This window comes from Caloenas nicobarica, chromosome 2 (assembly GCF_036013445.1).
Source record: "Caloenas nicobarica isolate bCalNic1 chromosome 2, bCalNic1.hap1, whole genome shotgun sequence".
Classification (NCBI taxonomy): domain Eukaryota; kingdom Metazoa; phylum Chordata; class Aves; order Columbiformes; family Columbidae; genus Caloenas; species Caloenas nicobarica.
In genome coordinates this window covers 20,667,574-20,694,111 of record NC_088246.1, presented here as the reverse complement: position 1 = coordinate 20,694,111, position 26,538 = coordinate 20,667,574, and the positions used below count along the sequence as shown (strand labels likewise).

At 39.0% G+C, this 26,538-nt stretch overlaps 1 protein-coding gene across 1 annotated transcript in view; it reads right to left on the bottom strand.

Moving 5' to 3' along the window:
- NEBL (nebulette) overlaps positions 1-26,538 on the bottom strand; it is a 261,626-nt gene that overhangs the window by 142,046 nt on the left and 93,042 nt on the right. Inside the window, exon 4 of the mRNA XM_065627754.1 lies at positions 3,971-4,078. Within this exon, the coding sequence (XP_065483826.1) occupies positions 3,971-4,078 (108 nt within the window). The remainder of the gene's footprint in view (positions 1-3,970; positions 4,079-26,538) is intronic.

Sequence of the window (26,538 nt, the reverse complement as noted above, 5' to 3'; positions counted from 1 at the left end):
TCCAAAATCAGATGGATTTCATGCTCTCCCTCTGCATCCAATACAGGCTTCACTAACTTCAGTGAGGAGTTCAACTCCCAGTCTATGGGGAAGACCCCTCCATCTTCCAGAGGTGATTCTATGACCTTCTCTTTACCGACTAACTTTATCGACCTTCCTAACTTACCGTCTTCACCAAAACAGGATACCTTAGAAATGTGCTTTGTAAAACAAACTTAATCTGTTTCCTTATCTCCCTTTTTTACCTTAAGGTACAGTTTTCCTTTCACATACAATCCAAATCTCCTGGAAAACAAATCACATGCATATAAAAGAACCGTGTGACTCCATTTTGCAAGCTCTCAAAGGGAAGAAGGGCACAGATGCGCACAGCTTCTTGTTCCCACATGACTTCGGTTCACAACAGCATGAATGTGGGAGTGAGAAACACTTCCACAGGCTCTCACTGTAACAAGGGCAACCACTGTGAAAGCTTTCACACACCTTTCCAGCCATACAACCAAGCCAAGGAACCTCTGCTATCCAAGCACCGGCCCTTATCTTAGTGAAAGCTTCTCACTTCATCCATTTGCATGGACACCTGTTTTGCTTTATACTTTGCAGACATTTACCAGGCACAGATTTAAGAAAGAGTGACTTATTTCACATAGGATAAAACACGCTTCAAGCCATATATCTAAACATAAAAGTGCAGTGGCAATAAGCTGCAGCTCACTGCAGCAAACTGCTGAAAGTGTTCCATTTTCCCAAATGAAATATTATTAGATAGAGTTCCCACTTCTTCATTTACCCATGTGTCATGATGGATCAATAAATAGACTTTTGCCATCTTCTTTAACTACTTTCCTTTTGCCACCTTAACTTGTTCCTTGTAAAAATCAGTTTACAGTAGGCTTATTGGCAAAATCACCTATAAAAATACGTGGTATTATTTTCATTTTGACAATACTTGCATTCATGTTGAAAATCCTCTCAAAGTTCAAGATGGACAAAAACCACTGCAAGGTCTTTTAACAAAATTAACACATTTCTCTACGTGAACAGTATAAATTTTGTGTGTATTAACTACATGTTCAAGGCCAAGAAGCAGCAACATCTCCAGCAGAAGTGACAGAAAAATTATATTTGGAATAATTGAAAAAATACTAACAAACTTGTATAATATTTATAAGCATATATACTTTTTATAACACTTACAAACATTTTCACACATATTAATTTGTAAAACTTATTTAAATTTTCAAACATCTACTCAGTCGTGCAAAGGGTGCTAAAAATCCTGCAACCTCAACAGTAAAAAAAGCTGCTTGGGTTATGCAGCCACCTCTGAATCAATCTAGACTAGCAAGCCAATACTTCTTGTTTACGCCTTTCAGGCTAACTTGGCACTAAGAAGCTGTAACAGTTGTAGTTTGGGGCAGCTGAACCTGAATGCCCCAGAGAGGCTTTGGGATTCTTTCTAACGAGCGTGTTGTACATCTGCAGAATTAGGTTTTTAATGCTAGAATATATGAGACACTGGGGTAAATTTCATTCTTTTCTAAGAAACTTCATTCTGGTTGAGTCAAAAAATAAATTCCATTAGTTAGGTCTAGCTTAGGACAAAAAGACAATATTTTACAAAGATTTATGCTAAATAAGATATATTATCATTCCTTATATTGTTATTTATCTTCATCAGAAATAGCTACACACTTAACTGCTCACTTACCCCTTCAATGAAGTTGTTACAATTTTGTTTCAAATAGGCTCTTTCAGAAGTTTGCTATACTTCAAGGTGAAATCAAAACAAAACTGAAAATTAAATATATACATATTAGTATTCTTCCATGTTGCTATACATGAAAAGTAAAATTATTTTAGAATTAGTAAGTTCTTACCTTTCAGTGCCTTGGAAGCTTAATTAGGTCCTTATTCCAGGATGTATACTGTTTATCTGATAAATACAGAAACTACTCTGTGTGGAATGCATTTGTACAATACAGGAGTTTTCTAATTAGATTCAAGTTGTGGCCTATGCAGAATTATCTTTCTATGATATAATGCTATAAATCAAATGACTATTTTGTTGTAAGCATAAATGAAATAAAACTTATTTTGTCATGCAAATTTTAAAATTCCACTTTACCATTCATGATTAGTTATTTCTAATAGAATCCAAGACCTGGAATCCCCATCAGCTACAGACATCAAGAAAATAAAACAACTCTGTATTGTTAAGACTGGATAGAACAAATCTATATTCTGAAGACTGGGTGTTTAGGAATGGAGAGACAGGAGTGGTATATCCAACCACAGAGAAAAAAAGCTTAAAAGAAAAACACTTTTCACATTTAAAAGGATATTTCTGCATCTGAAAAGACAGGTAGATACATTTGGTTCAGGAGACAGATAGTACCATAAACAGTGCAACAAGGTCTTTTGCTAGAAGAGAAACGCCCTCAACAGAGCTGGGAAGAAAAAACTCTCATCTCACAAAACTTCTTGTTTGCTTTTATTTCTCCACTTCCCATAACAGAAAATCCAATATGCTTTGAATAAGAGAGAGAAAAAGAGTATGTGAGCTGCATCCTACTATCCTGCATTCTGAAGTTGAGGGTACTGGGCTTAGGAGATCTAATTAAATTTTTCGGCATGCCATACCCAGCACTGAGTTCCATGGGCTGCTCCCCTCCACCTCTCCTGACACAGCAGACCCCGCAAGGGACTCAGTATTCATCAGAGCATTGCGTGTTTCATCTCCCTGATGCGTTCCAGAACTGCCCCACACAAAAGAATCACTCTTGCTCGAGGAAGCTATGTAGGTCATGAGAGGACCTAATTTAAGTTCCTGGTCTGAATAAAAAATACAGCTGATTAAAGCCAGGGACTCACTGAAGCTTCCCAGATCCCAAATAGAAGTCTTAATGGTCGTGCTTTTTGCCACTCTGAAGAATTCATCTTTCTCTCTCACAAACCAGAAATTTGTTAGCCCCAGCATTAACATAAGATATGAGCTTTTGTTCTCATGTTATCTACCCACAGGATCATCTGCACAGCTCTTAAATTAACTGTCCTCCCCATTGGCCAAGGCTCCAGGAAATGAGCCCAAATTTTTCACCTCAAAGATCAGCTCTGGACATCAACATCTTATCTCCATTGCTCTGATAGACTAACAGTTTTCTGTGATTTTTTTTAATAATATCTCAACTTGAAAAACGTTATTGCTTTCAAGTAAATAAGCTAATGGTATTGATTCTGTATCACTTCTAGCGCAAACTAGTTCTTATCTATTTCAGACATATCAGAACTTGCACTGCATATCACCCAATATTACACCACACAGCAAGTTAAACATGCTACAAGGGAATACAATATAAGTAAATAACTTTCCTAGTGAAAACATAAGTCAGGAAAAGTCCCATTTTTAAGAATCCCACTCCTGAAAGCATTCCGCATTCAAGCTCTAAGCAAATGAAATACATTGTTGCGTTTTGCTACTTTGTAATTTCCTTTCTCATCTTGCAGAACTTGGTCTTGCATCTATTTCCTTATAAAACTCAGTATCGAAACTTTATCTGCTCCTAGAAAACTCCATCTTGCCAGTTATGCAAATTTTGACAGCCCCTGCTAAAAAGACAAAACTTTATAGCTTATATAATTAATATAATTTACATGTAAATAAAAAGTCACAAAAGTATTCTTAGTTGCTGTGAAATCTATTAAAAAAGCAGAAAGTGTGAAACCATTTTAGTATAGAAAATTTTTTGAGCATACTTGCTGAAAGCTGGACAGGTGAACACACATTGCCAATGTGCTGTACAAGTCCATGGTATAAAGTTACACACACTTCAAAATCTGACATACACAAATCGGTCACCAAAATCAGATTCTTCACTCTCACAGACTTCATCAGAAACACCAACAAACATGCCTTTTCTTAGACACACCATTTCTCCATCTACAATCACTTTAGGCAGCAGTCACATACATTACTGATTTGTTCCTGAGTCTTTTTCAGTCTTTGTAACTCGGGCGTGTCGGTGACAATACTGAACCCTCTTCCTTTGCTTTCTTCAAAGTCTCTTTTGTATTTTACCTACAGAACAGAAAATACAGAAGGGTTGTTTTTATTTTCCACCACGTGCCCCTAGCTTTTTTTTTTTTTCTGTAAACAAAGCACTTGTGAGAGGCTTTGAGACCTTAAAGGGGAATCCATCCTTCCTCCGCAAACAGAGATAGGCAGGAACTGGGCAAAATTCCCCACTACCCAAACAACCCCCCTCCAGGGGTGCCATGGGCTCACCTCCATGCATACTGCAACGGTGGAAAGACCACTCTCTGTGGTCATTTCATTCTCAGAGCAGTAACCACAGAACTATAGATGCCAATAGAGCATCAAGCAAGCACTTATTTTCACATAAAAAATTAGCTTTATCTAAATCTGGAGTCTTCTGATACACAGCTTCACATTCCAGCTTCTCTTCATGATGAGTCTACCATTCTTCTCCCCAGTTGAAACATAAATTACACATTTAAAAAATGCTGCATGAACAGAGTATTTAGAAGATTGCAAAGTCGAACATTCATAGGTTAGAGAATGGCTGCCCATACAAGCTTAATTTGTCCCTCTTGCACATATGCATTAGGATGTTGTCTTTAATCAGGTACTCATATATTACCCATTGACAGGCCCCCTGCTTTATTCTGTACACAGCAGAGATTGTTCCATATGTGGTTGCATCCTTTTTTCAGACCAGACTATTCAAACCCTACCATCAAGGTAGAGTTATTAGTTTCCTCAGGAGCTTTTTTATAGTTCTCATCATAGTCATTAATCAATCTTCATAACACACCCTGGAAAGTAGGAATCATATTATCTGCACTTCGAGGGCAATCTGCAAACTGGGGTGAAAAAAACTTGATTTCCAAAAACATACAGGGGTCTCAGGGTGTTCCCTCTCAGATTCCTAACACTTGAATATGTTCAAATTATGGACTTAAGTTATTTGTACAAATACTCAGTTCTTCTGCAAATCGGTCTTGAGGAATCTCAATTTCAACATATAGAAACATGATGAAATCTCCAAAATTTTAAGCCACTGTTGAGCAACAGACAAAACTGCAGCAAAGACAGAGTTGGGACCTATGTCTCCGCAGATGCATTCAGCTACCTTATCCATAACAACTTCCTTTTACTTCCTGTGTCCCCTGCTTTATTCACTACACACATCCAGATTTTGCAACACATGGGAGAGCAGTAGTACAAAAAGCAGTGTTCTCCTTTACACAACTGATATCCAGCAAACATCCAGCTTATGCATCCATCCTTTAGTTCAAGCACTTAATGTTGTGATGATGATAAACAGGAAAAAATACCCTAGATCACAAAAGTAGTTTCACAAGGCTATAGAATACCATTTGTCCTGCCTGTCCTAATCCTTGATGTGCACATTCATAACCTTTGGATTTTCTTTAAATGCCGTTTCAGGGTATATAGTTATCACAGCATACAGTTCATGCATAGGCCCATCATACAAATCCTTGAGACACTGCAGTAAACAATCACAGCAACCACCATTTTTCCTGTGTTCCACCTGTAGGGCTAACTGAAATTCATACATGAATGACTGTAGATTTCACACAAGTATATTGTTGTGCACCACCCTGAGACTAAGGAAACAGCACTTCCACTCAGGCTTTTGAGGAAAGCATGGACTAGCGGCCCATGCCCTTCTGTTCGTCTTCCCTAGGTTCAACCCTTTTCTTTCCATTTTACCACCACTATCAGACATCACTTTTTCTCCTTCTGAGCTTCCAAACTAGTCTAGTCCACCTCTCCATGGCTTCTTGCTAAGTCCCTTCAAATACCTTTATCAAATATGCTTTTTCTGTTGCCTGTTACCTCCCTTCACTTCTACCAAAGGCTCCCCATCTTTTCACTGGCTCTCAGAGGCTTCCTTGAACAGACGAGGTGGACACAATATTGCAGGACTGTTTGGTGCTAAGAAACACGTCTTATGAGTGTATGTGAACTTTTTTTGAAGTCATACAAAACTACCAAATTTGGACAGACTTCCATGGCCAAGGACATCTAACACAAAAGACTTTCTTCCAGTGTCAGGAATTTCAAATAAGGGAATTGAAGTCTTTTCTAGTCTCAGCCTTGGAAAATACTGAGTTTTTTGCATAAAAATTCCAAATTTGGCCTGAGGTAGAGAGCTGACATGGAAATGTTCAGCCTTACTGCTTAAAGTTTAGTGGAATTACAAGCAAGTGAAAACGTCTTATAATGGGAAATGGGCTCATCCTTGCCTGTAAGAGAGATTACCTATTGTTAGAAAGAGCGTTTCCTGATATTAGTTCCAAATGTACCAGCCATTAACTTCCACTGACCTTTACTCATCTTAAAAAACACAACAGAATAAAAGAGGGAACTAGATAGTTTTAACTTCACATTATTTTAATCCTTCAGTCATATAAAAAGGACTCCTACACTCTATTAATAAATCACTTCACAGGCCTAAGTTTAACTATATCCTTTAGAGCAACTACTCTGAAATCATTTAAAAAATAAATTATTTAAAATATTAGCAGACTTATTATATGCATTATTGGATTTTGCTAACTTCAAAATGTAGATTTAAGTTACAAAAATCACCAAGAAATGTAATATTTCATGAAGACCACAGCTCAGCGAAGTGCGGCCCACTAAAACCACTAGCTGTTATAAGTTCAAAAGAACAAAACCCCTTCATTTCCAGAAAATGTCAAATAATAAAGGTGTCATCACTTATTCAGAACTTGGATTTTAAAAAATCCTATTCAGTATCAAGAATATACAGGAATGAAGAGGGAAGAAAACAAGTGATGAGTGATGTCCAATTTTAGATAATTTCAAAATTCAAGTCTTTCTTACCCAGAAAAGTTTTAGCTACTACAAAATCAGGGATTAAAATGCAATTTTATTACTTGAAACCAGTTTACAGTAGAGAAACATATTCCGTATAAGAGCTGTAAATATCACTATAACGAATGACTTAACTGTGTAGCGGGTCTGGCTGGGATGGAGTTAACTTTCCTCATAGCAGCCCATATAGTGCCGTGCTTTGTATTTGTAGGGAGAACAGTGTTGGCAGCACACCAGTGGTTTGGCCAGTGCTGAGCAGTGCTTGCACAGCATCAACCATGTCTCCCCAACCTCACCCAAAGGCCAGTAGGCTGGGGGTGGGCAAGGGCATGGGAGAGGACACAGCCAGGACAGTTTAGCCAAACTGACTAAAGGGATATTCCTTATCATAAAACATCACACTCAACAACAAAATCTAAGGCGGAGGGGGATATTCAGTATTAAGGCATTTGTTTTCTGAATCAACCGCTACGTGGACTGAGGCCCAGCTTCCCAGGAAATGGCTGGACATGGCCTGCTGATGGGAAGCAGGGAACAAATTTTCCTTTTCTTGCTTTGCTTCCATGAGTGGCTTTTGCTTTCTTCCCATTAAACTTGACTCATGAGGGGGTTTTCATCGTATTTTCTCCCTCTGTCCTGCTGAGGAGAGAATGTGAGAGAATGGCTTGGTGGGCATCTGGCAGCCAGTCAAGTTCAACCTACAACAAACTGGAACCCTTGAAATTTAGTTTTTAAATGGAAATGTTTATAAGCCCTAATGACTGAATCATAAACATGTTCATTTCCTACAAAGATGCTTTTTAGCAACTCATTACCAAAATCCCAGGCAGGGGGTTCATAATGCATCCCTCTTGGCTCCAAAATTCAGCGCAGTCTCACAAATGCAGAGCACCCTCAGTGGTGAGTGCCCTGAAAAAATAATCCTTTGAAAAACAATGTGTGGCATAAGCATTAGAAATAAAACAGTAATAAATCACCACAAATGAAAAAGTTTTACGTGAAAATACTTCATGAGAAGTTATTCTGCAGAGCCACAGTGAAAGGGCTAAGTGATCCAACAGATCTTTAACAAATGAAACTTCTCAGATTCATGGCATCAGCAAGATCTATTTGAGAGACCCAAAAACAGGATTGTGTAAATCCATTCATGAGGTCAGCAAGAAGCAGCCAAAGACAGAGGGTCCATCTTACTCTGTATATAAAATCTTATGCTGAAGAAAATGCTGCTCATTTCTTTGCAGGTATACTTGGTACTTGGCAGCAAAGCCACCTATTAGCAAAACAATATTAATTTTTCCTGAAAAAAAACACACTCAAAATATAAATGGAGCCTAAAAGCTTGATTATTCTCTTGGGGTTTTTGGCACCTACCCTTAGTCCAGACTTATTTGCAATAAAAGAAGCATGTATCAGTTGAACAAACAACATAAGAGTCCAAAAACACCAAACAACAACAACGAAAGCAGAACAAGAATTCAGCGTGGTGGATACTCATGCTCTTATCATCAACGGAAAGCTGTGAATACAGCTGACCTCGGAAACACTCTTTATTCCATCTCTATCTCAAAAATTTACTCAGCCACTACAAAGCAAATATTAAATCCCCAAATGCTAAGGCAATGGTCAAAACTGGTTTCCTGTGAAGTCCCTTCTCTACTTCCCCGTAGAGACCAGGTAGCTATGCCAAAAATCTGCTCCCAAAATATCCCCTTTCCTTACTCTGAGACACTGCCCCACAGACTGAGGCATCATGACACCTGATGTCCAGCAAGGAGTATGCAGGGTAGAACGAGAGGATAGGACCCCTCCACACCACATTCGCCCTGAGAGGAATATTCATAGACAGTCTTTACCACACCCTGAATATTTATGAATTTGTTTCAGTATGTTGTGTCTGAGGTTTGTCCAGAGCCATCTGCTCCTTCTGTGCTCAGCACACACAACTACTTCCCAAAGGTCACCATCTGCTAATACACTGGTTTTCACAGACTGGCAAGAAATCCTCTACCACAGTACAGGCCCTAGAGGCGCATCTTGGCAAAGATGCCTTTGTTTGGATCTGCTTCTTCCATAGAGCACCTGTTGATTTTGCCATGATTTATCTTGCTTCTTACAAACTTAATGGCAAGACAGAGCAAAAACTCACTCTGTAAATTAGGTTTTTATCAGCACAACTAAATAAAATGTTTACATGTAAATCAACCACAAAGAACAATTCCAGACTAAACTCAGTAAGACTTCCTTTTAGTTGACTAATCCTTCTTATGAAGGATCTCTAACGTTATCCTGTCTGACAAAGCTAGGTTCCAGTCTTCACTGCATAGCCTTGTCTTCTAAAATTGCCCATAGCTCTAGATCTCATTCATCTCCTCCTCATTTTAGAGGTACATTTAAGTCCCATCTAAGACCCAACAACAGTCAGTACCCAAGCTATCCAAGCGTTGCTTCTCCTAATGGCAGTAAAACCTGGTTCTCCCACTGTCACTCCATTAGAACTATTGTCCACAGTAAATCTAAACAGCCATCTGGAACACAGGAACTGGGAATGACCCACAGGGCAAACTAAACTGTGCTCAAGATTTTTATATGAACTGGAAGCTATAGATTGGGAATTCCTTAGGGAAGTCAACGACCTGTGGACTCCTAAAAGGCCACTGATGAATGAGTGCTGCTGGAAAAAGGGACTGCAGCATTGAAGAGCTCATCCCTTTAGTTCTACTGTTCTTAGGCAGCTAAAGGAATCTGCATTAAAAGAAAAAAAATATATAGGAAGTAAAATAAAGCAAAACAAAAATCCCCAAGACTGCATTTTGCAATTTTTTTCAAATAGTCTTCAGGATGCACAGTCATATTTCAGAAATTTTTCCTTTTACTATAGTAAAATAGCCATTTTCACAACTCACAGCTCTTGAAGTATTCATCATAATAGTTGAAACTTTCTGAAAGAAGACTGTTTCTCATTCAAAGATGTTTTAAATCTGAAAAGGCCAGCACACCAACACTACAAAAAACATTTGTAACTATACAGAGTAAAAAGGTTAAGTGCCATCACTAACTTTACATATACTGTCTTTCTGTACACATCATTCAAACATAGGGCAAGTCTGTCTGTGCTACCCTGCAGAGTATGTCTGAGCAAGTCTCCAACCATCTGCAAATCTCTGCACTGTAATTCTCTGAGGACCTGTGCAGTTTTGCCAGGGAACTACTTCTAACCATCAAAAATCTTGGAATCCACGTCAGAACCATTAAAATGTTGGATGGGTGCAAATTAAAATGTATAAATAGTAACTCTGGAGATAATGTCTCTATAATGTGGTCTCTTCATACTGAGGACGGTGACAGTGGCTCATAGAAGAAGAACAGGCAAAGGCGTTCCAGACCCCGGGATGTGCAGGGGCAGGAAATTTGCAGCAGTGAGAGATCAACAGTTTCACAACGAGAAAAAGATGGAGTCCTCTGTTTGGATATATCACAACAGCACGTGAACAGTAGCTGGGATCCAAGTAAAATTACAAGTGAAGAGAGAGTGATCCGAGATTGTTTCAACATGCTCACCTAGGCTCCACTCCATCAATAGGTATTTCCACTGAAACTGCTTAGGTGCTTTTGTCCAATAAATTATTTTTATGCCACCAAGTACACTGCTTAAGCACCTTATACTTTGTTTTGCTATTATGCAAAGTGGAAGTCAGTCATATCCTTTTCTATTAAAATATGGCACTAATGTTCTCGAAGTCTGCAGACGCAGAAAAGGCTACATAAAGAATGACCTGGTGGCAGATCAAGCTGTTTTGCACCCACTTCCACCAGCAATTATCATCCATTTAATTTGTGAAACAAACTTTACAACATTTTACAAGCAGTAAACACATTCCCTGCGGAAGTGCAGCTAAGGAAAGATGAGGTTGCAACCTTTATGTCAGAGAAATACCGTCAGGTCTTCTGTCCACTCCCCATCACTTGGTATATTATGTTTTTGAACTACTTTATCTCCAAGGAACAGAAGTCTGAGGAGATGAAGGATTTCTTACTCTGCCACAGCAGAAATAGATCTGCCTTTACCAAATCACATCTCCAGGCAGAAAATGAAAGATTGACACATTTAATCTAAATGTAACCTGATAAATTATTACAATTTTTAATAATAACCTCTAAAATTAAATTAGTGACAGCAAACTCCTCCAAACAGAAAGATAATTATCAGCTGTAAAGGAGTGAGAAAAAAAAATTAAATGCCTCATATGTAGATTTTCTAAATCTTGGAATATGGTGTTAACTCCAGGTTCTGAATTAAACACACAGTCACTGTCTTGCTGTTCTCCCCACTGGAAAGGAGAATGGTCAGGCAACCACCAGGCAAATGATGAACTCATGAGCTGTGTACTCTGAGGGAAGAACACAGTAAATCACAAGCACATGTGCGCTTGCCCTGCCTGCTCTCCAAGGTGGACAGAAAATGCATAACTGCTGGTTGGCCAGGGCATCGAGACTGAGCTAGCAAGTCCTGCTGAGAGGCAGGATATGTTAGCTTGGGCTCCATGCCATGCAAACCGTGGCCATGCAGCCTTTAGTCGGTTCATAGCACCAGCAGAGCTCAGACACATCTGCGTATTGGGTACCAGAAAGATACAACCCAAAAATGAACATCCACGGAAAAGATGGGCAGTCACAACAGCAGTTATGGGGAAGAAAAAAAAAATTCCCCTCCCTGCAAAAACCCACCAAGTAAAACCCCTCAAAAGCTACCTAATAAATCTGTCAAATAACACAAGGGCCATATTGGTCCAAAGAGTGTACAAAAGTCACACAAAGAATCAAGCCAAAAACTGAACTAAAAAATACAGCATGAGATGTAAAGAAGATTGACCCCAGAAGGGATGTAAAGAAAACTGACGTCAAAAAAATTGTAATACAGACCAAGGGTGCAAGTTGCAGTCATATATAGCAAAAGGTAACCAAAACAAACTCTAACAGGCAGTAGAAGTCAGCACGTGACATGCAGGGTGGGGGGGAGGTGGGGGGTGGAATCTCTCAAACTTTCATGAACAACTGCCAAAAAAACAGGGAACGTTCACCGCTGTAGCAGAAGAGGCTGAAACGAGTCCAACTGAGAACAACTAGAATGTGTCCCAGAACAAAGTGCAGAGGAAAAGGATCTGAAAAATCTAGATTTGAGCAACACAAACCTGCAGCCAGCCAGGCATTACAGAAAGTAACGGGACACAGTGCAATTATACCCTCCGGCTTCTGCTAACAGCTTAGCAAACTTGGGGTGTCTCATGTCTGTCACTCAGATGCCATTTAGCTGGCACCTTACATACCACTCACATTAGTAACTATCCTCATTTCTCCTTATCCTACAGTTTCTCTTCTCTTCTCTACTTCCTTGATAAGGACACACCACCTCTTATTCCACAGAGTTAATGGATCATTTGCATTTAGGTGCTCTTAGGTAAGTTCCTTACAACTGCTTATTCTGCCATTTTTTGGTTACTTCTCAGTGCTTTGGAAGGAACTTCCTTTTTAAAAGCTGAAAGTAAAAAGGGAAAAAACATGGAAGTCCATAAAATCAACTTCCAGTTAATGCCTGCGGTTTGGCACCCGCAGATTAGTTTTAGGATAGGAAAATTTGCATAATTTCAGTCTATTCCTGAATACAGCAATCAATCCAGCAAACGCCTCAGATGGTGATAAGTGGTCAGAAACAGCAGCCTCATTGGACAAAAAGCAGATGTCTCTACTACAGACACATACACACAACCTCATCAACCAACCTGCTTTTACAGTGAGGGCAGAGAAAGGGACATTTTCAGGGAACAACTCAGTTCATTCTGAAGATATTTAAAACATCTTAAAAAAACCTAAGATGTAAAAATACATTTTAAAAATACTTAAAATACCTCTAGATATCTTAAAAAGACATCTAAAACCAGGTGAAATGAACTCTATCCAGAGCCCCAACATTCCCCATCATGATGTCTATACATTTCCTGTCATACTATATTTTCACGAGCTGCTTCAAAGTAAATTCATTACTAGTTTTCTAAGTCTGCAGAATTCTAGAGTGACACACGGATGCCGGGATCATGTTTGGTGCAGCATCAGTTGTCAGACACGGAAACCATCAGCTGCGTACAGCACAATGTTTGTTAAACTGCAAGCTGAATCACCAGACTTTTCAGACTGTGTCTGTACAGCAATATGTAAAACTAAACTAAAAGAGTGGTTATTTATGATGTGCAAAGGAACGAGAAGGGCAAGGTACCCTTTAAATATATCCATTATTCATTCCTCCCGAATACACAATTTCTGCTTCAAACAGCAAGGGATATGTTGTGAGAGATGCCCTTCTAATAAAAACAAGGCAGGAATGCTAGTACCAGAAGGTTCCCTGCAGGCTAAAAAGTGACAGTTGGCTGAGCCAGGATCAGAGCAAAAAGTGGGGTGTAGCAGCACAGCCTGCTTATACACAGAAAAAAAATTAGAAAGGAGTCCGCAAGTTAAAGATATTATTCCAGAAATGAACTGAAAACTTAAAAAAAAAAACCAAAAAAAACCAAAAAAACAAACCACGGAAAAAAAAAAAAAACACGAAAAAACACTGCTTCAGAAAAGGAAGACCAGGTATCCTGAAGGAAGAGAGGAGGACATATCGGCTGTGTTACATTTCTTATCAGAGATGTTAGCCAATAACAATGAGCAGGAGGTATGGGAGGGAAGAGAAAGAAGAGAACAGTTACAAATCACCCCAGTTGTAAAAACTGCTGCCTTTGTTAAACAGCAGTTAGTAGAGAAAAGGTGGAAATTTTAAAAAGGATCTTTGTTATTTAAATGCTATCCTGTGCTGCTTTTTCAAAACTTCCTTAAAAATGTATAATAAAATCAACCAATTTTTAGTTCCAAGCAGTAAAGGCCACAGGCTTGGGATTTAGGTTGGGTTTTTTTTTTCCTTCACTGACCAGGGTAAACTAGGAAAGAGGTCACTGCCTCATATAAGAGAGAGGAATGACATTCCTATATCTGTATACATCCTATCTTCTGACTGCTTTTAGGTTTTGAAAATATCTACACAGATGAGCTTTATCATTACTCTGAAGGCTTCTACTGGCGAAATGATGAAAATAACTTTGTCATAATTTTAAATACTGTTTATTTTTCTTTCTCACCTCTAATGAGCAGGAACTTATCCATGCCAAGACAATCTTTTCATTTTAGAGGAGGGAGAGTAATGACAGAGATAGTCTGACACTAATGATACAAACTGTATGTTTTATTTGTATGCAATGAAATAGGAGGACAGGCACACAATGTTTAAAAAACTCTGAAAGATGGTAATTTTCTTAGATATGAAACAGTTTGCATATTTTTCAGAGATTTGCTTATCTGGAAGGGAGAAGGCTCAGCCTACATTCAGCCAGCATGCTGTCCCCTTTTTAATATCTCAGGAAACATCAAATCCTACAGGTAAGATGCAACAAGGATTTTGGTCTGCTCTGTTCAATTCACCTGTGCAGGGATGTATATTCCACAGAAGGCAAATACAGCTTCTGCAAGTAACACAGCCAGCTTGCACAAATCAAATAAGTCGAAAAAGGATGCATTTAAATGCACTGAAATTTTCATTAATTGCAGAGAATTTAGTCTAAAGCCCACAGGACCCTCATGTGGTGGCGTAATAGGAAAAGGCACAACTTCTGGCAGTTACCCGAGGTGCTTTCCAACATACTTGTTTGAATTACAGAGATTAGATACAAACCTTCCAGATTCTAAACAATTATTGTCCTTTTCCTTGACAATTTTTAATATTTTCTGCTGCAGGGAAATGCAGTTACAGCACTAAGTTTGATCCTCAGGTCTCCTGTCAGCTTCAATGCATATTCGCATATTTTGAGAAATTATAAATATTGCAAAATTAGTTCTAATATAGTACAGAAAATAAGTTTGAAGACCAAAACTGTGTCTCTACAACAGAAAGGCCCCAAGAAGCAACATCCTTGTCACTCCATGCAACTGCCTCTGTAAAGCACATTAGAATCATTATGCCTTGTTGCTTAAACAGGCCAAACAGGAGTAAGTCTGGGCAGGTACTTCATGGGCATTCTTTCCATCAAAACATTGTTTTTATGTTATTTTCCCATCACAAAGATTAAATACACATTATAAGTCCTGCCTGCTGGAAAGATATGAAGGAGTATTTTCCATTTTCCAAAGGATGGGAAGTTTTGAAGGGAAGCCATTCTGATGTCTTTTCCCTTAAAGACCACCTGCTACTGAACTGATCTGTATGTCCTGTAACGGGACTGTGCCTAACCTACTGTAACCAGCAGGAACATGGACCTCTAGACATCCAGCTTCAACTAGAGACAGTGCTTGAAGGGGACTGTTTTGCGTGATGGCTTGCAACCATCTAGGGAGACCATGCTAGCAGTGAGGTAATTATTGGTAGAGCGATAGTGAAGCCCAAAACCTGCCAAATGAAGGATGACTGCCTCTTCTGACACTTGCAGAACAAGCTGGAAAAAGGTACATATCGTAAGAGAACAAAGAAAGAGAGACACGATACACCCAGCACAAGACAGAGGGCTCTGAGAAGAAAGTTCAGTGCTGCCACAACCACTGTTGGAGCGCAGCACAGTAAAGGAATCATAAGAAATTAGTAGATACAGGTCCATCACATACACAGCATTACAGACAGCTGTTACACTGCTGAATACCAACTTACTATTTCTTTTATTTCCTCATCTGTTTGCACTCTTCTCCTGGCTCTTATAGATGGAGTATAAGCTCTTTTCAGGCAGATATTGGGGGTTTTGTGTTGAATTTGAACAGCTCCTAACACAGCGTGCTAGCACTAGAGCCACTAGATACCGCAGTCATCTGGGTATTTGCTGAGAGCTGACATCGGGGCAGCCGTTCTCTCTGCCAGAATTCAACTCGGGTGTTCAGACAAACACCTACACTCACCAAGCCACAGTACCCAGGGGTTGATGTCAGTGTCATTAAAGCTATTTGGGGTCTACAAACCAGCAGGGTCCAGGAAATCAGCTACAAAGGCAGAGGAAAGGAGGAGAGTAGGCAGAGAAGGACTGACAGCAGCTAAGTGAGGAGTTTCACTCCATTCCCTGACCCAGACCTGTGTCAATATGGTGTGTTAGCACTGCTTGTCTCAAAGATGTATCAATAGTGACACAGGCAGTGCCTACACCAGACTTTTGCAATGTGTGAAAAGCACACATTCAAACAGCTCGTCTGTCACCATGCACATGGTGCAGCTCATATCAGCATACGGCACTGGCACGGGGAGCAGAGCGTAGATGCAGCTCATACCAGAGAAAAAATGGTTTTGGTTAGCTCCTGTCACACAGAGCAAATTGTACCCTGTGTGTGCACTATTGCATCCTCAGTCTGTGATCACGTCATTCCCAGCTCACACTGTCACACCCCTGACAACAGCTTTGGTTCAGACTTGGCCTTCAAATCAACAAGGCATCAAGATGGGAAGCCACAGGCTGCTGCATCCAAAACACCCTGTTCTTCAACGTGGTTTTTTATTTGTTTGCTACACACTAGTAATAGTCTAAGGGGTGGAGGGAAGCTTCTGGACAACTCCTGGCAGGTTGACTCTGTTGGATTTTGCTTGCAGTGAGAGCTCCTTGTCCCACCCCAGCAGCGCTGGTGGCCGCAGAGGTGGTGGAGCAAGTGGAGCAATGGTCAGGGTCATGTCTTCACCTGCAGCCTCGGCCACAGCTCAGTGGAGGAAGATCTGCAAACCTGAGATCTCGACTGGGGGACGGGAGTGGGACGATGGAAAGAGAGACTGAGATGGAGTCACCTGAGAGAGAGAAGAACAGCAGGGAAGAGAATTGCAAGGATAAACTTAAGAGGATATTTGTCTGGCTGCATGCAAATATTCTTGGGATCCTCAAAAAATCCTGGACCTGTCAGAGTAATTTTTTAAAGAAAAATAGAGGGGAAAATATATTTGGCATTGCTAGAATACCAGGTGGCTTCACTGTTTGGCAACCATCTGGTCTCAGTTTTCTCTTTGTTAGTAGCACCAGCATCAAATGAGACAGAAATAGGAAATGTTAGCTATTAAAATATACACAATTAGACAAATAAAAGCTACCATAAAGCAAAGGGAAACCAGTAAATGGATGGCAGTGTTAAGCACGTGGCAACTCATTTTTAAAAATAAATAAATAAAGGCAAGGCCACCCTGAATTATAACTAAATAGCAGTTAATTTAGTGGTTGTAATATTACACATGAATTATGAAATTTTTGCTAATGGTTTACCACTGTTCTCCCCTCCAGCTCCTCCACACACCATATAGTAAAAGAGCTGCAGAAAGAGCCAGAAGTTTTCAGATTACAAAGAAGGCAACTCAACACAGAAGAGAAAAACTAGAGGAAGGAGGAAAACAGCAGCAGGGCCAGAGCTATAGGTGAGTACAAAGGATCAAACTAAAGACTCACATTAATTGATCTGTCATTTAAAACTAAATTAAAAAGAAACCATACCTGATTTTCACATGGATTTTTTTCGTCAAAGATAATGTTAACCTCACAAAGCACTAAAGACTTCTATGAAGTCTCATTGTTTCAAGATGGTTATTTCCATTCCAAACTAAGATCAGTTATTACTTTAAAACACAAAGTGCATGCAAGGCTAATTTTTCAGATGGGGAAGAGCAAAGACAATCTGCAGGTTCATTTGCCTCTGTGAAAAACCTCTTGTTTGCACATATGCAGCAGGCAATTATGTGACATGTTGCTTTTGCACATTACTAATCTACACCCACAACATATCTAATTACAATTTTGCAGGCAGAGTTTAAAGACTTTGGCGCAAAGTGTTTGCTTTTTTATTTTAGAGATGAAATAAACCACCAAGTAGAAACAGAAAAATAGCAAATATAGCAAGCAAATCTAACTTGAAAATTGAAGCAGAGAAGCAGTTCAGCAGTCACAGACCCTTATGGCCTCTGCCACTTGACTTCATGGTCTTATTCCAGCTGTCACAGAAAACAATAGATGAAAACATGGTGAGAAGATTGAATATTCTAAAAAAATGCAACGGTGTCACATAAATGCCAACATGTATAATGTAATCATTGCCATAAAAGAATAGCACTCATTTATCATGGTATACGTGCGGAAACTTGTCATCACAATATATTGTGCACTAAGATTAAACACAACTCTGCTGTGAGATAACTCGACTGGTAACTTGATTTTTTTTTAATTTCTTTTGATTAACTACTTCTTTTCACCAGCACTGTATTGGGCAAACTTGCTTTGCCCATTTCCACCTGCCAGCTAAACTCCTGACAAATACTTTATCCTCTGAAATTATTAATTACTGGTAAATGCCAACTGAGGCTGTTATTAGCTCAAGCTAATAAGAGGAGTTCTGCTGAACGGATTGAAGGACACACCAGGCACAGAGTGAGAAAGAGCCTCAGACAGACATCAGGAACCCTGAAAATACAGCAGCGCTGCCACAAGGCTGCATCCCATGGCATCCAAGGGGAATCCAGTTCAAATCTGGTATCAAGGGCTCTGCACAGGCGTCTTTTATTGAATTCACAATGCAGTGTTAATTGGAGCACCACAGCCTCAATACCCCATCTACTCACTGATACAAAAATAACTAAGCTGTGGAAACACTGGTTAACAGGAGACCAATGACCCTGTCTCTTCTCAGCCACACATTGCTTTGCTGAGTCACGAATTTAAAATTTAAAGCATAGAAAATACGTGACTAAGTGATGATGTAGAAAGCTCTTCAGAGAAAGAACTGAAAATGAGCTGAGAAAGCACTCTTGGTGTAAGTCCTGCACTTCAAACTAACCTGTTAAATTTCATTTTCCTTTCTATTATTCTTTAATAGTCAATACAAAATGTTTTCCAGTTTTATGGGGGGAAAATAGACATACATCTGTGCTGCTATGATTTTTAGAAAATGCCTAAGGACTTAGAATTAAAGACCATATCTAAAATTGTATTTTGGCAAGGATTTATAGAGTCATTTTGGTAACATGGAAATGATCGATACATACCAAGGGTGGATTATTTTACTAAAACTCCCTATCGTGCACAATTCATCTCCTAAAATTTCTTGCTTCTGGTCTCTTTGATGTGGTAACTACTAAAAGACTATGTGTAAAAAAGTTCAAGTCTTTGCATGGTGTTTCCTGACTGGGGAAACATCATTCTCTCCAGACTATTCAAGCCTGCCAGTATTTTAAATGCTGAGAGTAGTACATAAAGAAATTAGGCAGGCTGAGCTGCAGCAAGAAAAACATTTGAGTTATTGCAAACACATTTGTTACCAAGATGCAGAGTGTTACACCACTGTGTTTTGGCTCAGGAAATCCATCCTCGACTAGCTGAAGTTTTTGCTTGTTTTAAGTGTTAGTGGGTATTTACATCACAGCTCATCATAATCATCTACAACAGTCTCTGTCTCTTTAAGAGTAAAATGTATTAATTTAATTTTTCTTAGATTTATCTATAAATCAACACAAAGATTGACATTTTGACCAGAAAGTAAGGAAATCAGCAAATATGGCAATTGTTCATAATTTCTGTTGTTAAGCGTAATATATAGTAGTGACTGTCCACATAAACCATTGCAGATGTCAAACTAGCCTTAGTAACCAGCCTGGTAGCACAACAGTTTTCTGTAACGTTTCCCACATTTAAACCTCTAATTTAGAAACAAACAAATTCAAGAAAACTGTATCAGTTGGTGGAAGGAAAACACAAACAGATCATGTTCTGTTTTTATTTCAAATGGGTAGGTGGTAATCAAGCATCTTGTACTTTAGAGTTCTCCAAGTCCTTGCCCACTAATTAAATTCAGACACTGACCAGTGACACTTTTCAGCTTGACCTCAACCACCTAATGCTCTGAAAAGAATGTACAGGGAAAAAGGTCAAACAAATTCCAGCTTACTTTTAACTACAGCCTGAAATCCTCTGTGAACTCCATACTACATCTTGCTTCTTTAAACATCAGAAAAAGCTTCAGCAGAGTCCAGAGAAACACCACCTTTCCCATGAACCTTTTTTGTGATTCCTTCAGCTTACACTAAAGCAATTCCGTTACTCCAGTAATTACATATGTATCTTGAAACCAAGAAAGACTCAGTAAGCAAAACAGGACACTATTCTTTCTCCCTAAGAAAAATGCAAAAATTACCCAAGCGCAGTATATATTATCTGCTCCAAAGTGATATACGGCCCTTAAGGCTAACACTGATTTTACTGAAAGTTCCATAACTAAATCCACATAAATCTGGAGTTTAGGTCAACCCATTCCTTTTACCATAGCGCGATGGGAGTGCCAGGTGCAATTCTAGCTGATTCAGCTGGAATTTCAGCCAGGAATTCAAGGGAGTGTACACGGCTACAGATGCTCGACCGCATTTTGAATGGATGCAGTGTGTGCTTTTCACGTGCTTAAACTGCTCTGCCAGCCAGCACAACGGAGCCAGTGCCACAATCCCAAACTCACGCTTCCTGCTTCACAGCAAATACTGCCAGATGTGCTATCTCCATCCATACTGGGATGCACGGGGACTCTAGATGAGGCTGTGAAAGGCTCCTCAGGCCCCTGCTGAGCCATCACTCACGTTACCGGCTGACCGTCAACGTGAAGAAAGCAGAACGCAGGAGCAGAGTTTGCTTATGGACACTTATTTGCAACACATTCCGAAATACTAACTCCTTTGTTATTTTTTCTTTGCTGAAAACAATACAGACAGTGTAAAACCCCCACTTAAGAATGACAGAATTTCTTCTTATTTACTTATCCATTTCTAAGTCCTAAATGTACAGGTTAGAAATGCACATATAATGCTCAGTCTTCCCTTATCAGGAGGCAGAGAGCACTGATTATGCCATTAAGTAATTACAACTATAAAAGATATTCACCACCCAAAACCAGATTTTGTAACACCGCAAATGGTTCAAAACCCTCCATAATAAGCCAGAAACACTATTGACCATTTTTTAACACAAATTACACCACAGACACTTGAGAAACTGAGTGAATAACACAAGGTGGATTTACCTCCATTGTACTTGTTCCTCTGGCCGCTATCACATTAGCGTACAAGTATCGCACAATAATTAACAAGAACACAGAACATGTTCTAAAAAGGTCTGTTTGCCACAATCCTTCAAAGCCCATTTTCAAGAGGTCTAAATGTTTAACGTTTTGTCATCTTAATCGCTTCTTTCTCTTGTGCTCTCCTGCTTTTTCTTCTCTTTTTCATCTCCCTTCCCCCCCTCCACCAGCAGAGATGGAGCCTTTTTCTTTACGCTCATAATCAATCCTCCTCGAGCTGGATTCCACTGCATCTTGACATAACGATCAATTACTTTCCACAACCAAGGGTTTCCAGAGAAAAAGAGTCCAACATAAAGCTTTCCTTATTTGTTTTACAAAAGCAAACATGAACTTTTGAACAAAATTTTAGGAATGAAATAGCTGTGAGTTTGACAGATAACTATGTCATTTGAGTATATCCAAAATTCTTTTTAAAACAGATCAGAGAAAAAGTTAAGAGACCAAAAAGTATGATAAGGGGGAAATGTGAAAAATGAAGGACAGATTATTAATAGAAGACTAGGAACAAAAGGAATCTAACGGGGGTGGGGGGAGCGGGAAGAGTGGCAAGACAAAACATTTAATAGGAAATAAAGAACAGATGCACTACGCTCAGGACCTTCACAGTACTTTTTTCCTTGTCTAATTCACAGCTTGGACTTTTATTTGGTGATTCAATATGATTTCCCCACCACCTCCCCAGACTGTAAAAGAAAGATAGAGGAACACCAAGACAGTAAATGTTTTAAAGAAGAAAGTAAGACCCAAAGCCCATGGATTCACTTTATGAAAATACAAGTGCTAGTGTTTTCCTGGCAAAAGCTACTATCCATATACTGTGTGATACCAGCAGGATAAATGTGAAGTCACAAACATGTGTGTTTATAATGCTGAAGTTAAAGACAGCATTACTGGTTTCTCTTTTCTTCCTACATGTCAGCAAAAAGCCATCAATGTGTTCCTTCATAACTGCAAGACATTTTCTCACACATTTATTTTGTTATATCCTGAAACACAGGAGGTCAGCACTGCACTATCTTAAGAGTTTTCTAACATCAGCTGCCATAGAATTGAAAGAAAGTTTTCTTATTTTCAAACATATGGTCTGATATATTTCCCAGGAGGGAAGAAGGCAACAGTTAACCCTCTTCCTTGTTCTTTATTCCTATTTTATGACTAAAACATTTTTTTAAAAAGAATTTGCTTTAATGTGGAGGATTTTTTTCTTTTCTTCCCTTTTGAAACATTACATCTGTGAGCCTTACAGTTTTTAAGGGTCCCTGTACAATTATTGTGCTGCACCCACATAATTCAGATGCTTTAATCCACACCTCTTTTGATGAAGGACAGAATCTGATCTATTGTCCCACTTCAGTTTATATTTGAAAATGACAAGACAAACGTTTATAACATATTGCTTAAGCAAACATGCGCTTGTCACCTAATCATTTCACCACAATTCTTCCTTTTAGTTTCTCCTATAAACCCACATAAGGCGACGTTTTTACATATGTGCTACAATAAATGCTCATCATATTTCGAAGGAAAAGGTCAACACAAGGGAATTTTTTCACATGACACTCTCAATGAACTCCAGTGAACTCCTCCTCCCACTCCTGTCAGTAGTTGTCTGATGGTTTTTGTTGCATTTGCAATCTGTACCCCTTGAACAATGCCATCAGGAACTGCAATACAAAAATCAACATATATCTATCAATATCGGGAATGTATTTTTATTGCCTCTTTCAAAAATTCAAAAATAAACCTTTTTAAAGCATGATTCAAGCAATCTCCCTTCAAACTAAAAATAAAGAGCTCCAAAAATGTTACATAAACTGTAACAGAAAAATATACACCTACAACATAATTCCTAGGAGAGCTTGTATTCTATTTAAGCTTCTAAATTAGATTGTTTTACAAGGCAGAAAGAAATTTCACTGCTGCTTAAACACCAATATATTTCAACCCAAAATGGCCCTGTCCCTGAGGAATATCTGCTAAATACATGAAACGCTTGGCTAAAAGTGACTGAACAGTATCACAAACAGAACTTTCATTGTTAGATAGTGCTTATTTGATATTATTCTTCTAGTGCACTAAAAATAAGACAATTGTCCTCATTTTAGACATCACAGAACTAACACATGAGAAGTGAAGCACCCCAGTTACCACAGCAGTGAGGAGCAGACCTTAAAAGACATTGATTCATATTAACTGCACTGTTTACTGAATTATATTTCCTTTTCACTTGTGAGAATGTCATTTGTTTTGAAACTCCCTGGAATCTATGTAATGGTATCTTACATATTTATTACATTTCAGATATGTTCAGAAAATTACTTCTAAAAAATATCCAAACCAACAGTCCTTGTTTCCATAAAGAAGCATTGCAAAGCACATTGGAGATCATCTGGTCCAACATTCTGTTGAATGGATCAGGTTATCCAGGGTCTCGTCAAGCCAAATCTTGATTTTTTTCCAGCAAGGGAGATTTCACCACTTTTCTGGGCATCTTATTCCAGTGGTTGGTTGTTCACATGGTGAAGACATTTTTTCTTATATCCAAGACAGAATTTCTCCTGAAGCAACTATTCCCATTGCCTCTTCTCCTACCACCATGCAACCTTGTAAAGAGAGAACCTCTACCTTATCTGTAGCTTTTTAGTTATTAGAAGACTGTGATTAGATTTCCCCTTAGCCTTCTCCAGGCTGAGAAAACCCAGTTCCTTCAGTCCTACTTCAGATGTCAAGTTCTCCAGCACTTTTATCATCTTTGTGGCTGTACTGGGATCCTTTTCTTCATAAGAGCTGGTATGGTGCTGTGCCTTAGATTTGTGACAAAACCAACACTGATAACACATTCATGTCTCAGCTGTTGCTGAACAGAATTTGCACAGCATCAAGGTCTTCTCTGTTTCTCATTCTGTACCCCCAGTGAATAGACTGGGGGTGCGCAAGAGGTTGAGATGGGACACAGCCAGGCAGATGACCCAAGCTAACCAAAGGGAGATTCCATGCCAGCAACAAAATGCAGAGGAGGGTTATTTGGGTAGGTTAGCCATCTTTTTTCTGGGAACTGTCTGGGCATCATCTACCCATGAAGGTGGTGAGCAGATTGCTTTTGTATCACTTGTTCTGTTTTAGTTTCTTTCTTCCTTCCTTCTTTGATTTCTCCTTCACTTCTTAAACTATTTTCATCTTGACCAACAAGTTTTCTCCCTTTTACTCGTCCTTTTCTCTTCCCTCATCTCACTGGGGATGGGGCCCAGGGGAAAACCAAGGCTGTGTGCTGCTTAGCTGCGTAGCGGAGTTAACCCACAACCATGGCCTTCCACTGAACCCTCTCCAAGAAATAGACCAACTTCATTTCCAGCACTCACCAACTAGCTCAAATTTTGCAGAGAATGCTTTACGCCACTCACTACCTCTGCACAAACCAAAGGCCTTCTGCATTAGCTCTGGTATTACAAAACTATGCAAACACACACAAGACAATCACATATAATGTCATATTAAAGCAATTGTCCTTATTTTCTAGGCTGCTGTTGAAACAACAGTCTGCTATATAGCATATTAGCATATTAAGGGCCAAGTTTTCTTAATAAACCATATGATCTGATCCATATTGCCAGGCCCAGAGTCAGCGTAGCCCATACTGTATGGCTGCAACTAAATTTGCATCCCAAGCTATACAGCTGGAATGCTTGCACAGGGAAACTTGTTCATCACATTTTCTCCTGAGCATACGCATAGCATTTGGATTCAGCCATTGACTTTCCTGAGCACAACTGTGCTCCTACACAGGCCTTTTAAAAAAATGTTGACCAGTAAATAAACAGGTACAGAACACTCTGCAGAGAACATACTAGTCATGTTATAAGATCCATCGCAGAATTTTTCATAAGCCATTCTCAGCTTCTGTGATAGCTCGGTAGCATGATTAAGTTTAATGGATTTGTTCTAGGTGTTCAACGAAAGCAAATTTTAATTGCTAAATAACCGACGTTTATTCTCAATCTTGCTTATCCTGAAATGACTATGTGGGCTTCACATCTGCCAAATCAGAAGAAAAAATACCATATTCAGGTAAATTCTTCTTCATAAATTCTTCTTCAGCTTCAGTTCTTTGCTTTTCCATCAAAAAAATGCATTATGAATTAGATATACCTCATTATTCTATAGAGAGATGGCTGGGAGGATTGCAGTGAGGAGAGCAGTGAGGGCAGAGTATTCATTTTAAAGACGTCACCCATCCCAAGCATAATATCTGGTTTTAAGAAAAAAAATTACACTGGCTTTTATGTACTAGTTATATTAGTACTGTTCTTTATTTCTAACTAACCAAATCCAAGGGAAAACTTGTATCAAAATTATGAAATGAGACCATTAAAACAGAGTTCTTAATGGAATTGGTTTGGATTTTTTGATTTTTGAATGACAACCTTAGGCCAGAATATGCTTTTCAAAAAGCTATTACATGACTTAGAAGACAAAGTCTCAAAAAGCAACTTAATCATTTGAGTCTCCAAGACTGATTCAAATATTCAGGTGTTCCAGTTGCAATGAAAACAAATTTCTCTTAGGCACCTGGGGGAACTGAATCTTTGGTTTGGAAGTCAGAATGTAAAGTAGTGGGGATAAAACAAAACTTTATCTTATGTTTCATTCAACATAACTTTAAGGTTACCAAACATCATTTTTATTCCAGTAATTCTTCCACCACCAAAAAAGGACAGCTGGTAGAATACAAAGAAACACAATCTTTAGCAGTTTCCCACTCTCCATTTTCCTAAATTTACATCATACAAAATGAATACCTTAAGGCATTTGGCTCCTGCAGCTTACAGACAGTTTCCTATAACTAGGTGTTTCAACAGAAAACTAAAAGGTAGCCTAAGCTGAAAAGCAGGTCATCTAGATTGTCATAGTCTTGCCATTAGGTCATAGACTGCATATTTGGCTGCTATACATATAGCATTTCACTTTCCTATCTGTAAACTGGAGCTCTGGAAAGTTACAGGCCAGTTTGTGTTGCTAAGATTGAAGAGATTCCAGTAAAAGACATTCAGATATCACCTTGGACTGGATGGAGAGAGGCCTTGGAAAGATGCACAGCTATTAAAGAGGATCACTGCAAAGCTCAACTTGCCAAGGAATCATTGCTTTGGAGATAAATTTAACTCATTTCAGAAGTAGAAGTTTCACAAAGACAGGCAGAGGGTGAGAACACAGAGGGGAAGAAAGGCTCCTGCCTCCAATTTGCTGTTGCTATCTTCGAAAGTAATAGAAAACAATGAAAAGATGGTTCCTGAAACTGGGGAACAGAAGTCTAATAAACTTTGGTGCAAGGTGGTCACAATTGTTTCTCATCAAGTCTCAGATCAGGTGTGAAAACATGAGGATAAATTATAACTGAACATGAAAAGAATGCCATTATCTGGTGTTCAGCTGAGAGGGATGGGGATGGTCCAGAAACCTCAAAATGTGCCAGAATAGCCTTTTGCCTCTTAATGGTTAGGTGTGCG